This window comes from Triticum dicoccoides, chromosome 4B (genome assembly GCF_002162155.2).
Source record: "Triticum dicoccoides isolate Atlit2015 ecotype Zavitan chromosome 4B, WEW_v2.0, whole genome shotgun sequence".
Classification (NCBI taxonomy): Eukaryota; Viridiplantae; Streptophyta; class Magnoliopsida; order Poales; family Poaceae; genus Triticum; species Triticum dicoccoides.
The window spans coordinates 528685766-528699520 of record NC_041387.1 but is presented as its reverse complement, the minus strand read 5'-3'; the positions used below and the strand labels follow the sequence as shown (position 1 = coordinate 528699520).

General features: G+C 44.4%; 2 protein-coding genes and 1 long non-coding RNA gene across 18 annotated transcripts in view; 2 read left to right on the top strand and 1 right to left on the bottom strand.

Annotated features, from left to right (window-relative positions):
• The first annotated feature begins 4730 nt into the window (after positions 1–4730).
• LOC119291267 (MFP1 attachment factor 1-like) lies at positions 4731–5667 on the top strand. Its single transcript, XM_037569997.1, has one exon. It carries the CDS (start codon positions 4991–4993, stop codon positions 5387–5389), a length of 399 nt encoding a protein of 132 aa, XP_037425894.1. The 5' UTR covers positions 4731–4990; the 3' UTR covers positions 5390–5667.
• A 2058-nt stretch (positions 5668–7725) lies between these two features.
• LOC119291264 lies at positions 7726–13755 on the bottom strand. Of its 13 annotated transcripts, none has more exons than XR_005142283.1 (7): positions 13616–13755; positions 13230–13460; positions 12344–12450; positions 11521–11632; positions 9353–10211; positions 9109–9212; positions 7726–8461 (listed from the first exon to the last, which is right to left on the bottom strand). It is a non-coding gene; the product is annotated as an uncharacterized LOC119291264 (long non-coding RNA). The 13 variants fall into 13 exon arrangements; XR_005142285.1 differs by having other exon boundaries at positions 9109–9209; XR_005142288.1 differs by having other exon boundaries at positions 9109–9158.
• The window catches only part of LOC119291263, a 10224-nt gene continuing 4757 nt past the window's right edge, over positions 8289–13755 (top strand). For 2 of the 4 annotated variants that reach the window (XM_037569994.1, XM_037569996.1), the window contains exons 1-3: positions 8289–8413; positions 8501–8629; positions 8902–8954. Coding sequence is in view for 2 of the 4 variants with exons in the window: in XM_037569996.1 (XP_037425893.1) it covers positions 8599–8629; positions 8902–8954 (84 nt within the window). In the remaining 2 variants the exon portion in view is untranslated. Of the gene's footprint in view, positions 8414–8470; positions 8630–8901; positions 8955–13755 lie in introns of those variants that run through there. The other 2 variants (XM_037569992.1, XM_037569995.1) reach the window with 1 other exon arrangement.

Below are 13755 nucleotides of genomic sequence, written 5' to 3'. Positions count from 1 at the left end.
TAGGCGCTGCACAGGTCTGTAGCTATCCAGAGAGCAACAGAATGTCTGTCATGCTACAGACCTGTGCAGCGTCTAGCCTGGAGGCGTCACACTCCACAGTGCAGCGCCTCAGTGCTAGGCGTTGCACTGTGTAGTGTGACGCCTCAAGGCTAGGCACTGCACAAAAACTTAGCGAATTTTTTGGCCAAAACTAGAGGCCTTCATTGTGTTGCTCCTTGTTGCTCCAGTTTTGCATCACAGATAGTTGCATCACAGAATAAGCATTACTAAGAGATTTAAGTTAAACATTACCACCAACATAGAGTTCAACACATAGAGTGACCATCACGACAAGTTCGACATTACCACCAACATAGAGTTGAACACATAGAATGACCATCACGACAAGTTCGACATTACCACCAACATAGCTACCATTACTACCATTACTAGAAGAGAATGACGACTACTTCCTTCGCGCTTGCTGGCTCCTCCCCCTCTCTTGGAGGGTATCTTCTTCACTTTCCTAGGAAGACGAACCCGCTCCGGCTCTGGCTCCGGTTCCTCCACATCATCCACATCGTCATCCACATCGTCATCCAAATAGTCGTCCAAAGCAGCCATCCGCGAGGTGCCGACCGTCTTTTTGCCTCTTTGGGTGAAGTCCTCAGGTGTGTATTTGTTGATTCCCTTCCTAGGCTTTAACTCATATGCAGACCGAACCTTGTAGGTCCCCAAGGTCATATCATCAGAGACCTATGCATCCACAAAAGATATGGAAAGACCGTTTGTGAGAATATAGTTAGCAAATGCATCAACAATTGGATATATAACCTCAGGCCATACCTCTTGGGTGAGCACACCCACATCTTGGGTGACCACACCCACATCCTCATCGTCCAAAGGATTATCATGGCCAGAAGTTGGATCTGATGGTGTCGCCGACCTAGAACGTTCTGGTGATACATACTCGGGGTCACGACAACCGAAAAGGTTTGACAGCCGCCTTAACTTTTGGCCCTGGCGCTGCAACATGAACAAGTGAATGAGACATCGAACGTAGCAACACATGTTAAGTGCTAGTTTGAAGGAGATGTGAACCTTAATGAATGCTCGAAGTGCATCTTCCCCATCGCTTTTGCCAGCCGGGGTTGTTTCCAGAATAGTGTCGGTCTCATCAGCTGCTTTCTTGACCTGGGCACGCTATGAACAGAAAAGGTATTAACGTGTTAGGCAAGTGAAGATGTGAATATTGCGAATTGAAAAGCAAAAAGGGCACATACCACAAAGTTCATCATTGGCCCCGCAGGGATCACGGAGTTGCCTTTCCTGACTAATGCGTTGTATTGGTGCTGGGCTACCTCATCAAAGACGGTGGGTTCTTCCAAAATCTTATCATCATACGCCGGCTTGCATACCTCCACACGAGTGACGCCTAGAAACCATGTGAGATAGTTGTTGAACGCAATCGGGCAGTGCTCACGAAGCTTGGCTCGTTTTCCAGCCCTAGCTTGCTCCAAAGCAAGCTCCCACTGTATGACATACTTGTTGTGATGCTTGGCCCAATCCTTGATCTTCCGCTGCTTTTTCCTATCCAACCTGCAAGTTAGAAACATAATATTAGCATCATCGAAACCGCCGAGAAGCTGCTAATTGCTCAAGGTTGATTATATCTTACGCGGGTAGCACTATATCCGTGTCCACAAACTCCGGCGGGTGTGGCATGAACAAACCAAACTGACGGTACACCCGATGTGGCATGTGAAGCTCAACCGCCCAGTTGCATATGAGTGGACACCACATATGCCAGAGATCCCTATCACTAGTGCACATCGGATTCAGCGTGAACTCTATAGGGTTCCCAAAACTCTCTCCTGTTCCATAAGGTTCCCATACAACCTACAAAATTGGATAGAATGAAAAATTGATATCGACTTACGATGGAAGCATGATAATAACTTATGCAATGTCAATTCACCTGCTCAGGCGTGATCGCGTCCATCTCGCTCCTGTACAGCTTGTACATGACCGAGGGATCATCCATCATCTCATTTAACACATCCCACTTGTAAGCCCAAGTCGGGCGCCGTAGTGGGTCGTCTTTCTCGTCCCAATCCTCGAACTTCACGGTCTTCGGTCGTCCAACCGGCAAACGCTCCCAGCTCCATATGGAAAGTGTGAGCAAACAACCACCAATACCTCCAGATAGCCTACAACAGGCTTCGTCCAACTGCACATAAAAGAGAACATGGTTGAATTAAAAGCAAGATCGCATTCATAATGTACCAATGAATTGAAACAGAAACAACTTCATACCTGTCTATACAAGTAAGCCAGTGTCGTCGAACCCCAACTCCATTTGCTATCGAAGACGGTCAACGCCTTGAGCCACATCCATGGAGCATTCTTGCCTGTGCCATCAGCAAACATACTCCTGGATATCACGTACCACATGTAGACACGAGCATATGTCTTCACCGTGTCCTCATTAGCATCCTCAGGACAATTACTGAAGTTCGATACAATCCACGTGAAAGTAGCACCGGCTGCGACTCTTTCCTTCTTCTTGCCTTCTACTTCTGGTTCCCGCGGCTCCGAAGGAACCATACCGATAAGGGCAAACATTTGCTCGCGCCACCCATCAGAATCGGTGCTCATACATAGAGGTTTCCCATCGATAGGAAGACCGGTGATCATAGCTATATCCTGGAGCGTCAAGGTCATCTCCCCGGTCCGAAGATGGAAAGTGTGTGTCTCCGGCCTCCAATGATCAATAAGCGCGGTGAGTGCTGGAGCATTGTTGGGTGGCGTCGACCTGCTGACCAACTGAATAAAAGGGAGAAGTCCTGTCTCCCTAACATACCGCGTGTACCGCTCATCATAGCGCATCCACCCAAGGTTGACCCCGTGAGCCGGAAGCTTCAGAGGTGCAAGCTCCTACAAGCAAACAAACAAATCATTACATATGGGGGGTATGTGTTTGAAAAAAAATCATGAAATTCATAACACCGGCAACTTTCATTATTACCTGCTGCTTCATCGACATAGCGTACGACCGGTGTTGTAGATCCCAATGATCATTGAGAAGCCAAACCATCCTAGCAATTTGCAAAAAAGTTTTCTTCTCAACACGATTATCTTTTGAATAAAAAAAACTAAAGTACGGCCACTACATGCAAATTTCAAAGCATATGTATCCAAACCATTCTTGCCAATACAAATGTGATTTCAATAAACTAAACTAAGCCTACTTCGTGCAAGATTCAATACAAATATCTTTTCCATATAAATAAAATGTCAACCTATGTATCCAAACTATATAAATAACATGTCAACCTATGTATCCAAACCACATTCTAATCTAACAAGGGTTCCCCAAATCTAATACATGCAAGATTCAAACAAAAGTTCCCCAAATCTAATACATGCAGTATTCAAACAAGGGTTCCTCAAATCTCCAAAATAGCATACATTCTATGGATAGAAAGAAGGGGATCGGAGAAAAGTACCTTCTAGGATGGATTGGTGAAAGAATCCATGGGCCAAATCGTCAGATCTGAAGATTTTTGAAGAGGGGATTGAGAGGGGGAGAGGAGCCAGCCGCCGCAACTCTGTTTCTGTAACTGCTGAAGAATGGGGTGGGTGGGGGAGGCCTAGCGCGCGGCGCCTGCATCTAAGTCAATGTGCAACGCCCACGAGCCGGGCGCTGCACATTACATGTGTGGCGCCTAGCTCGGAGGCGTTGCACTGCTGGGTGCGGGGCTAGGGGCTGCCACGGTGGACTAGAGTGCAACGCCCCCGGGCTAGGCGCTGCACCGTAGGGTGTGGCGCCGTCGTGGCGGGCGCTACACAAAAAGGTTAGAGCTGTGAAATAGTTTCACGGTCAGTTCATTCCGTGAATTGATTTCGTCCATAGGCAGACGACAGGGGCACACCGGCACAGAGGCAACTGGGCCGCGCGCACGTCGAAAATGTGTGACACTACGAGTAGCCCAACCAGTTACGGCCAGGCCCAGCTACCGAGACAAGGTGTGTGGCAATTGGCGAGAGGCCGAGAGTGGCAGGAAAATATGAAGGAGAACCTGGGTACCAGCGCACCCTATATGCGGAAAAAAATTAGTAATTCAAAAAAAGTCCAAAAAATTCCAAATCTTTTTTGATAATAAACATGATCAAGTATTGTAGTCGTACAAAAAGATGCATCACAGAATGACTTCCGTTGCATCCTGGATCGAAGATTCGGCGAAAAACGCTATATACAAGTACTATACATGCTATATTGTCGTCATAAACTTGTCTTTTTGGCCGTGAAGTCAATATGAATCATTTTCTTGTCCCACCTTTTTAGACGAGTAGAATACCTGATCATGTTTGATTCCAAAAGAGATTTGGAATTTTTTAAACTTTTTTTGAATTACTAATTTTTTTTCCGCATATAGGGTGCGCGGGTACCCGAGAGCCATAAGTCCGCGTCCGAGAGTGGCACTGCTACTATCAGTGTTTTTTTTATTGAGGATCACACTGATACTATCATTGGAAGGAATTGAACCGATTCAAAAATACCGTATCTTCAAGGCTATAAATGCTCCCCGATCATATCTCATCATCCCACGATCTTATCCCGATCCACCCAGATTTCCTACCATTCCCGGCCCGATTCGAACGTTGCGAAATTCAAACCTCCAACGAAAACAGAGAGGAAGCAGCACACGGGCCAACAACAAACCCACCATTAAAAAGGCCACCAACCGACGCCAGAAGCAGAAGAGAACAATCTCCTCGCTCCCTTTCCGTGGCACGCGGCCGCGAGATGCCTCTCCCCTTTCTTAAAGCCACGGCAACCCCCCGAACAAACCCCCAATTACAACGACGCACCACCGCACCGCACCCCATCTCCATCGCCACCGCTTTTAAATCCCCACCGCCGCGAACGGATCGAACGGCCGGCCTACCCACCCCCTACCTGCCAGCCAGCCTAGGGTTTTGAGTCCGCCCCCCTCCGCCGCGCACCATGGGCCCCGACGAGCTCCCCAAGGCCGCCGCCGCCGAGGAGACCGCCCCGTTCTCCTTCAGCATCTGGCCGCCGACGCAGCGGACGCGGGACGCCGTGGTGCGGCGCCTGGTGGACACCCTGGCCGGCGACACCCTCCTCTGCAAGCGCTACGGCGCCGTGCCGGCCGCCGACGCCGAGCCCGCCGCGCGCGCCATCGAGGCCGAGGCCTTCGACGCCGCCGCCGTCACCGGCGGGGCCGCCGCCTCCGTCGAGGAGGGCATCGAGGCGCTGCAGCTCTACTCCAAGGAGGTCAGCCGCCGCCTCCTCGACTTCGTCAAGTCCCGCTCCGCCGCCGCCAAGGCCGAGCCTCCCTCGGAGGAGGCGCCCGCCGTCAAGGAGGAGACCTCCGAGGCCTGAGCCCCGGACGAGGACATTCGTTTCGTTTATGCTTCGAGATAAAATTCGTTTACATCTAGAGTTCGTGTGCGGCGTTGGCCTCTGCTTGGGATGAGTTGCCTGTAGGTTGTTGGCGTGCCTGTGCTGTTATTGTTCTTTCAGTAGCTGCTGGTTACCCTTTTTTTTAGTGTGTTCGTTAATTACTCCCGTTTGTATCTGTGAACAAGAATTATCTTCACCTTGTCGTGGCAATGATCAAGATTTCACCGGAATATCTGTCACCAAACCTTTCAGATCAATGCATATTTTGTAATTCTCTAGCATAATCTCAGACTGAAGGTGTGGAACAAGGCCCAAATTATGTGCAATCCACCCTTCCTTCTAATGGCAGTAGTATGTTCTGAACCCTGATCATGCTTATATTTGAATTTTCTGTGCCAGTAGTGACACATTTGATTAATGATGATTATGGTTTGAGCAATCATAGCATTGTGTCTCACTTTTAGTATGCTCTGTCTTTAGTACCTTTTCTATCTCTAAGCAAGGGATAATGATTCATATCTGACTGACCATCGAAATCTCAAGCATCTATGAACTCAAGTAACCCACTGGTCGAATTCTGAGACTCGAGAGTCGGGCCCTTCTGTTTCAAAACCTCTGTGAACTCTGATCAGTGATTTTAGTCCAGTCGGGTAATGTAATGCATATCAAGACATCTATCTAATTGCTGAATATGCAGTACACAATCAAAACATTGTGCCTCCCAGTCTTTTCATATATTTATGAAAAGGAACATTGTGTCTCTCAGTCACTGCACTGAAGGAGTTTTACTAGTTGGTCTTTTTGTACACTAGATGACCCGTTGCGCCCATGGCGCAAAGGCCGAACGCAAGCCATGTATTTTAAGAATGTGCATTAAAATATATAGATACAAATTGAAACATATATAAGAGCCTTTTTTCAGTTGGCATACATCTAAACTTATTTAAGCAAATATTCTTGATAAGCATCTTTATACTAAGAATTTTAAAAAGTAGAGCTTGCATAGTTGCAATGAGCAGAGAACATGCAGTAGACAAAGGAGGATTTTTAATAAGTATCGCTGCTGCCAAAGCACAGCTCATGATACTGCATGCAGCAAGCAAGTGATACTGATAAACAATTATGCAGAGGCCCTTGGACGTGCACTTGAAGGCAAAAGCATATATTGGTTCAGAAGTGCACCACACAACAGTCTAAGCAGCAAATGACCGACAATTAAACGCACAGGATGGTCTTAGGTGATTACATAAGATTCAAAAACATGATAAACATAGAAGTCTTGGTAGGCATGTATACTAATGCTAAGTTATATAATAAGGAGCTCTTGCAACTTGATTATATTGAGTATACGATTAGGCGCAGTCCCTTGGAAGTGCATTTAAAGGTGAAACCATATGCTTGACCTTCCTCCATGTGTGCCTCCCCATCAGCATTAAGAACAATGAGCGGTTTGGTAAATGATAGATAGAATCGATGTGAACCAATAGTTTTACTTGGATGCAAAATGGAACATTTTGAATTCATGTTCAAATGAGAAACACCCAGAAAATCAGAAAATCCTTATCCACAGCCCTGGGTGCATTACACAGAGCAAATTTGTGTCTAAACAGTAGAGAAATCACACAAGCTACCATAAAAAATGGTTGCCGCAAATGTTGAAGACTGCTCTGCTGGAAAATAGTCACACTGGCCTCGGCATCATCATTGCCCAGAGAGAGAGAGACTATTCGAGGAGCTCATCTTAGAGTTGATTCTGATTCTCGAACATCGACCCAAGCTGGATAGGGCGCTAACCACCAACTCTATGTGTTCAATATATATAGAGAGATATTTTAATAGATAGAGGAGGCTTGATCGATTCTCTGGTCATTACTGAACTCACGTATAAGCAAGCTAGGTAATTTTGTAGGTGAGCAAGATCATATAATCTGCCAAAAAATGTACGTCGAATACGCACACAAAAAGATACACACGGCGACAAAAGGTCAAGCGGTGTGCCGCGGTTGTGCCAGTGTCATGCTTGCTGCGCACACCAACCAAACTTCCACGCTCCGCTACAGATGTGTGCCGCACCGGCAGTCCGGCACCACCGGGCCCTACTGCACACCGAGCGACCGTGCGACCTCGCCGTGCTACGACCATCACCCACTTGCATGCTCCCGTCGGCCGCCGTGCCGCAACCTCCATCGCATCAAGCATTCAACAAATCGGGTGTAATAAAGGAGGATACATGACGGCCGGGTCAGGGGGGCATGTAGGGGGGAGCCCACGCGGTTGACGCCTCCTTGGACTACTCTGCATTTTCACGGCCACGATTAAAGGAAAATGGGAAGCAAATCTCAGTATTTGTATTCCCACTGTCTCTCAGAAAGAACGACAATGGATTACAGACACGTGATCACTTAATGTGTCGGCAACAACAAGCAATCAGGAAGGCATGCACGCATGACAAATCAATAAAAAAGGAACCGCCTGCCTTGTGGCCCCCATAGCGCTTCAGCCACGCGTGTACCTCCGCTGCCGGCTGCCGGCCGCGTGCCGCATGTGAGCAGTCGCTCCAAGAAACGGCTCGTGAGTGTGGGGCTCGGTTCCCTCTCCTCCAGTTCTCCACCACGCGCGGTCCAGTCACCTGCCGCCGCCCCGACTCCACCGGAGCCCCAACTGCTGCCGCTGGATACATCTGGTCGAAGTACCAGTAGGTCCGCCGGAAACACCGAGGTCAGCCAACCACATCCCCCTCACTTTCTCTCCCTCGCGCCGCGAGTTTGCATCCCGAGTTGAATAATGGCTTGCTTCGAATCTGCTCGTCGTCACGCAGTCCCGGTGCCTCTGGCCATGGAGCAAGGGAGTCTGGTAAAGGAGCTATTTTACAAGGCAATCCGGGGCTCGGAGAGGCCAGGATCCTCCTTCGATCTGAGCAAACAAATTCCACCTTCCAGATCAAGGTGATTGTGTTGATTCTGCTGCTCTTTCCAAGCCATTGAGTCATGCCCGAGGAAAGAGGTGGGCAACTTAGGAGAAGCTAGTTGAAGAAATTTTGGCTCTTGCTCCCTGAATAACAGAATCTGTTATCACTTTTTTTTCCATTAGTCAGCTGAACAGGAACGTGTACCTGTACTTCTACTGAAACTTAACGACACTGCTCCTCAAAGAAAGATGGTTATTATACTACTGCACAACTCTTACAAATGCAAGGAATGGTTGTGTCCACTACTTCAGGTACAATTACCTCTCTTTTGAACCATGCCAGATAGTGCCACTAAGTAGCAGGCATCGATATTTAGCATTAGTTATAGTCTTTGAGTCGCTTAAACATTGGTTGGCATATGCGTTCGGGGTTGTATTTATCATGGTGAAAGCATCAGCCACAAGACTAACTTACATATATGTAATCTACTTAACTTCTGATTTCATCAAATGTTCAACAATTGTAGTAGTATTCATACATTTCATTTGACCTGACCATCTCTACATCCATGGTTTAAACACAGGCACTGAACTCATCTTGGAGGAGTGGGAAAACTATACCTTTCATTTTTACACGGTACCATACATTACTTCCACTTGTTAAAATTATTATTTTTATCATCCTTAAATTGTGCTGTTCAATTTGTCCATCAAATATAGTTTTTAATAAATGGATAGTTATGTACTCAAAGAATATGAGACCAAAAATACGTAAGATGTTCCTTTAGTACCTCTCCCCTTCTGCAAGTTCAGCTGATCAATATTGCTAGTGTCGGTTCAGCTGAATGTTTGGACAGGGAAATCATGTCTAAAGGGAGTAAGAAAGTAAGCACTGCTGCATGACGTTTATAATTGAATAGTCAAACATTTTGAGTAGTAGCATAAAAGCCAGAAAAAATGACAAAAGGGAAATATAGGAGGTAGAGATCTCAATTGTAGTTCTGTAGATTGGTATACAAGAAAACACACACTTACCATTAATCCGGATAAGTGAGTTAGCGTGATAGTACGTTTTCAAACTCTCTGAAAGTAGATGGCTACCAAGCTTTTGTTTGCTGGAGAAGTGCCATGATACAGATGTATATATCTAGCATTGTCACCTCCATAAACAGTGAAACTTCAAAAGAAACAATTGTCACAGTCAGCTATCTTCAATCATAATGATAGTCTCATTCATCGCTAGGTTTGTAACCTTCTTGAAATTATGGTGCAACTAATCTGGAGAAAATCAATTGGCATAGGAGGAGACAATGTATACCCATAAAATTCATGTTAATAGGTTTACATTGAATTATTGGTTGAGACAAACCAACAAATTAGTATGGATGTTACAATTTGAATTCCAAGAATTATCATATACAAATCTGTGACTCCATTATCAAACTGAGTTAACATCTTTATCACCATGGATGAAAGAGCAATATAACAAGGTACAAAGACATAATAGTTGTAGGAAAGAGAAAGGATGGAGGGGAGAGGGCCGTGTGTGTGACATCCACCTCGTGTGGATCTGGCCGCTCGTCAGCGAGCCTTGCTGGTGAGCAGCAGGAGATCGACGTGAGACACCTCACCTCGAACTGACTCTTGCTCGACTGCACCTTGAATCTCACCAGTGCGTGGCGTGGCCATTGTGCGTCACATAGCAGTTTGTAAAATTGGGAATAGGGCAATATGAGGAAAATAGAGAAACCATACACATCATGGCGATGCTGAACTTCAACAGCCATGCACAGTGAAGCAGATCCTAAGCGCCCTTCTCCTTGCCGGCGCCAAACAATAGCTGGCGGTGAGGCGCTGCCGGCCGGCGTCACCTCTCCTACTGTGCCGCGGATCCCTGTCATAAAAGACGAAGAATTGTCAAGTCGCTGCAGAGATGCAAATTAAAATTCCAATACATATCTGTTAGTATGAAAATTGTTTAAAACTAAGGTTGGGCCTTGCAATGCACCACAACAACCAACGTTTTAGCATGCCATTTATTCCAAGAGCAGGATCGTAACATACTTTCAGAAAAGTGAAGTCCAGATCATACACTCATGAATAAAGGCTTTGGTTTTCAACTGCCACAATGATATCCCCCCTACAGCAAGCCCCTGCCTATAGCTCTAAACTGAACCAACAAGTTAGCATGTCATTTATCTACAAAGTAATGCTTAGCAACCTAATTCCCCAAAGGCAGGAGTCTAGATAGTTTCAGAATGTGCAGTTTAGATTATTTTTTCTAGTATCAATTCTGAACATGACACAACAGTTTAGCTCCTTTTATTTAAGCTCACAGCATGTGGTGATTTTTTTTTGCAGTCACAATCGCAGTAGGTTTACTTGCACAATGCTAGTAACTTATTCTTTCTGTATTCTGAAATAAAACAAAAAAACAGACCTTAGAAACATCCAAGTAGCACCAAAAGAATAAAACAGGAGAGGATAGAAAATGCTCAAGCATCAGGATGGATGAGTAATTATCAAACAGAAACAAAAGGGCCTTCTTCCATTCTTTTTTGTTCCCTGTCACTTATATACATCACAGCAACACACATGCATTTTAACTATAGAAAAACATAATTCCTAACTGAGGAACAAAGTTATATTAGAGCACCACATTTTATAAGCACTATACATCTATACTGACCTTACTTGGGTATGACCTAAGTAGGCTTGACATTCACCATGATTCATACACACAATGTACTACATCTGAGATAGAATGGTACCCACAAATTAACCAATTATCTATATAAATCAGAATTAAAATGTCTATTACTTTGCCTCTTCTCCGCAATGGTACATACAGTTGGAGAAACATGAAAATGCAAATGAATAAATCCTCCATATTTTTGGTGATCCATTAATCATAAGCAAACATTTATAGGTCAACTCCTCACATTCTGTACTGTTTGGAGGTATAAATAAGGAATAGAGAAATTAAGAAACAGTGACTTAATTAGTCTTTGACCAATATTTGAAGGTATAAATAAGTAGGCAAATTGGTATCCAATTGCCGGCTTGAGTTTCACATTTGAAGACCACTTATTTCCATGGATTATAGGCATTAGATACTGGTTGATTTCAATTTCAATTTACATGAATTGGAAGGAAAAAAGATAGAGCAGAAAAGGAATTTATCAGGTAGTGGAGGAGCTCACCCATAGTTTAGACCCGTCGATCTAGCCGTGTGGATGCTGGATGTAGACAGAGAGCATGCATGCTCTTCTTCCTCCTCCCACCACACCACATCAGAGGAGGGGTTGGAGCAGGCTGTGGCATAGGTACAAGTTCAAAAGAGAAAAGGGAATGAAACCGTGAAGCAATATAGTCACTACTCCAACACCAATAATCCTAAAGGTGGTTGTACTATACACTATAACCAACGGCTATGCATAAAATTTAATAAAAGCATTTGAGAAAAAATAATAAGATTAAAATGACATTACAATTTGCTCAATAGTCCAATGCTTTGATTATAAAATTACTCCAAATAGATGACTGAACAATATGGAAAATTAATAAAGGTATGATGCTGATGATTTATTTCATATTAAAAGAAGATAAGTAATGGAGATTGTATTATTAGTAAATAAATAACAAAATGATGTACTTTTATGTAGAATTAAAAAGATGGAGGGCAAAATAAATACATATGGCTATCCTATTCCACAATGAATAAGAATAAACAATCAGCCAAACTAAATCAGTCTATTTGAAGGTTTGTACTCCCTCTGTCGGTGCATTAGGCAACTAAGGAGCTGCATCGCGACCTAGGCACACATAGATGGCCAATGCACGGGAAGGAGGGAGTAACCTATGTCCTGATTAGTGACAGGCCATCAAAGCAAAAGTATATTCAAGATTTTCAATGATATAAATGTAGTTGAAATAAAGCTCCAGATTCAGTATGTTATGCTTAGTTCTTTCTAGAGCCAGAACATAATAAGAATATTCACTATTTAGATAAAACAAGAAAATCACCTCAAACCACATTTTTCTGCTAGTGGGCTTATCAATTGAGCTCACTTGTGATGTCATCTCTTCCTGAACTGCCATTGACATGTGCTGCATGGCAAAGGCACATAACCCTGTCATCAACAACAACGGTATTCTGAATAGTCAGGAAAGGTGCAACACAAAATATGGCTACAAATTTCTTTTCTCTGTAATCACAACAAGAACTGATCATATTACAAAAAGAACTACATCATCTCCCATCAGTAGAAAAAATCTCATTGTCTTCGACAGAAATATATTTAATTTAATAACTAATTCAGGAAAGCTCATGCACACGCGTAGCATAATAACAAAACAACAGTTCCCTTAAAATTAGGTAAGAGGCAGCATCTAAGATAGCCTCGGCGAACAACAGGGGATGGATAGTCTATAATTTGAAGGGAACTGTTGTTATAAACTAAACAAAATGATTCTGAACTGCAATAGTAAAAAAAAAGGCAACCTGGTGCATGTAGCTCCCGCTTGCGCAGGGTTCAGGGAAGGGTCCGACCACTTTGGGTCTATAGTACGCAGCCTTTCCCTACATTTCTGTAAGAGGCTGTTTCCAGGACTTGAACCCATGACCTCATGGTCACAAGGCAGCAACTTTACCACTGCGCCAAGGCTCCCCTTCTCTAAACTGCAATAGTAGTGTAGCACAAATATACTGCTTTATGTATTCCGGTTGATCAGTTCATATCAACTTAACTTTCCAATGCTTGAACAATTGAATGAATTTTGCAACTGAAACTAAACACAAACTAACACCATCAAAACAGAGGCAATTGACGTGGTGCCACGCAATGTCTTATTGATCTTGGCCACCACACCAGCCTAAATTGTAAATAGATGCGCAAGCCAATCTCCGTACCTATAAGTATTCGGTGTAGGATAGTGCAAATAAGGGATATTAGCCTACAGAAATATGGGGTCATGGCAAGGTTGATCCCTTTCTTTTTCTATCATGTTCGTCTTCCTGCGTCCAAAGAGCATCCGAACCTTGCTTCAAAGATAAGGAGCCCCACAAGGGTGACCAAAGCCAATATAGCAATCAAATGAGTCGATATCTCCTTGTAAGCATTGTGTATATGTTGGTTATATCCTGCATTTGACATGAAACAGATGGTGTCAAATTGAGTTGATCCACCGGCAAATAAAATCAAGGCATAAAGAAGTTGATTCCAGCTTGGGCATATGCTCACAACAATCAATAGATAGTACGAGCGGGGGGTGGGGGTGTAATTAGATTAGTCTGACCTTGGATGCGCCAAAATCCTTCACGGCCAGCACCATTGAGCTAGCATCTTCTCTCCCTGTCACCTCCATCGGATAATATCATCAAAAACAAAACACCACTGATTCCAACATTCCGAAAATCCTCAAGACTCATGGAGTTT

Bases quoted from the DNA above. Each gene is read 5' to 3' on its own strand.
- LOC119291267 (XM_037569997.1), top strand. From the start codon at position 4,991: ATGGGCCCCGACGAGCTCCCCAAGGCCGCCGCCGCCGAGGAGACCGCC.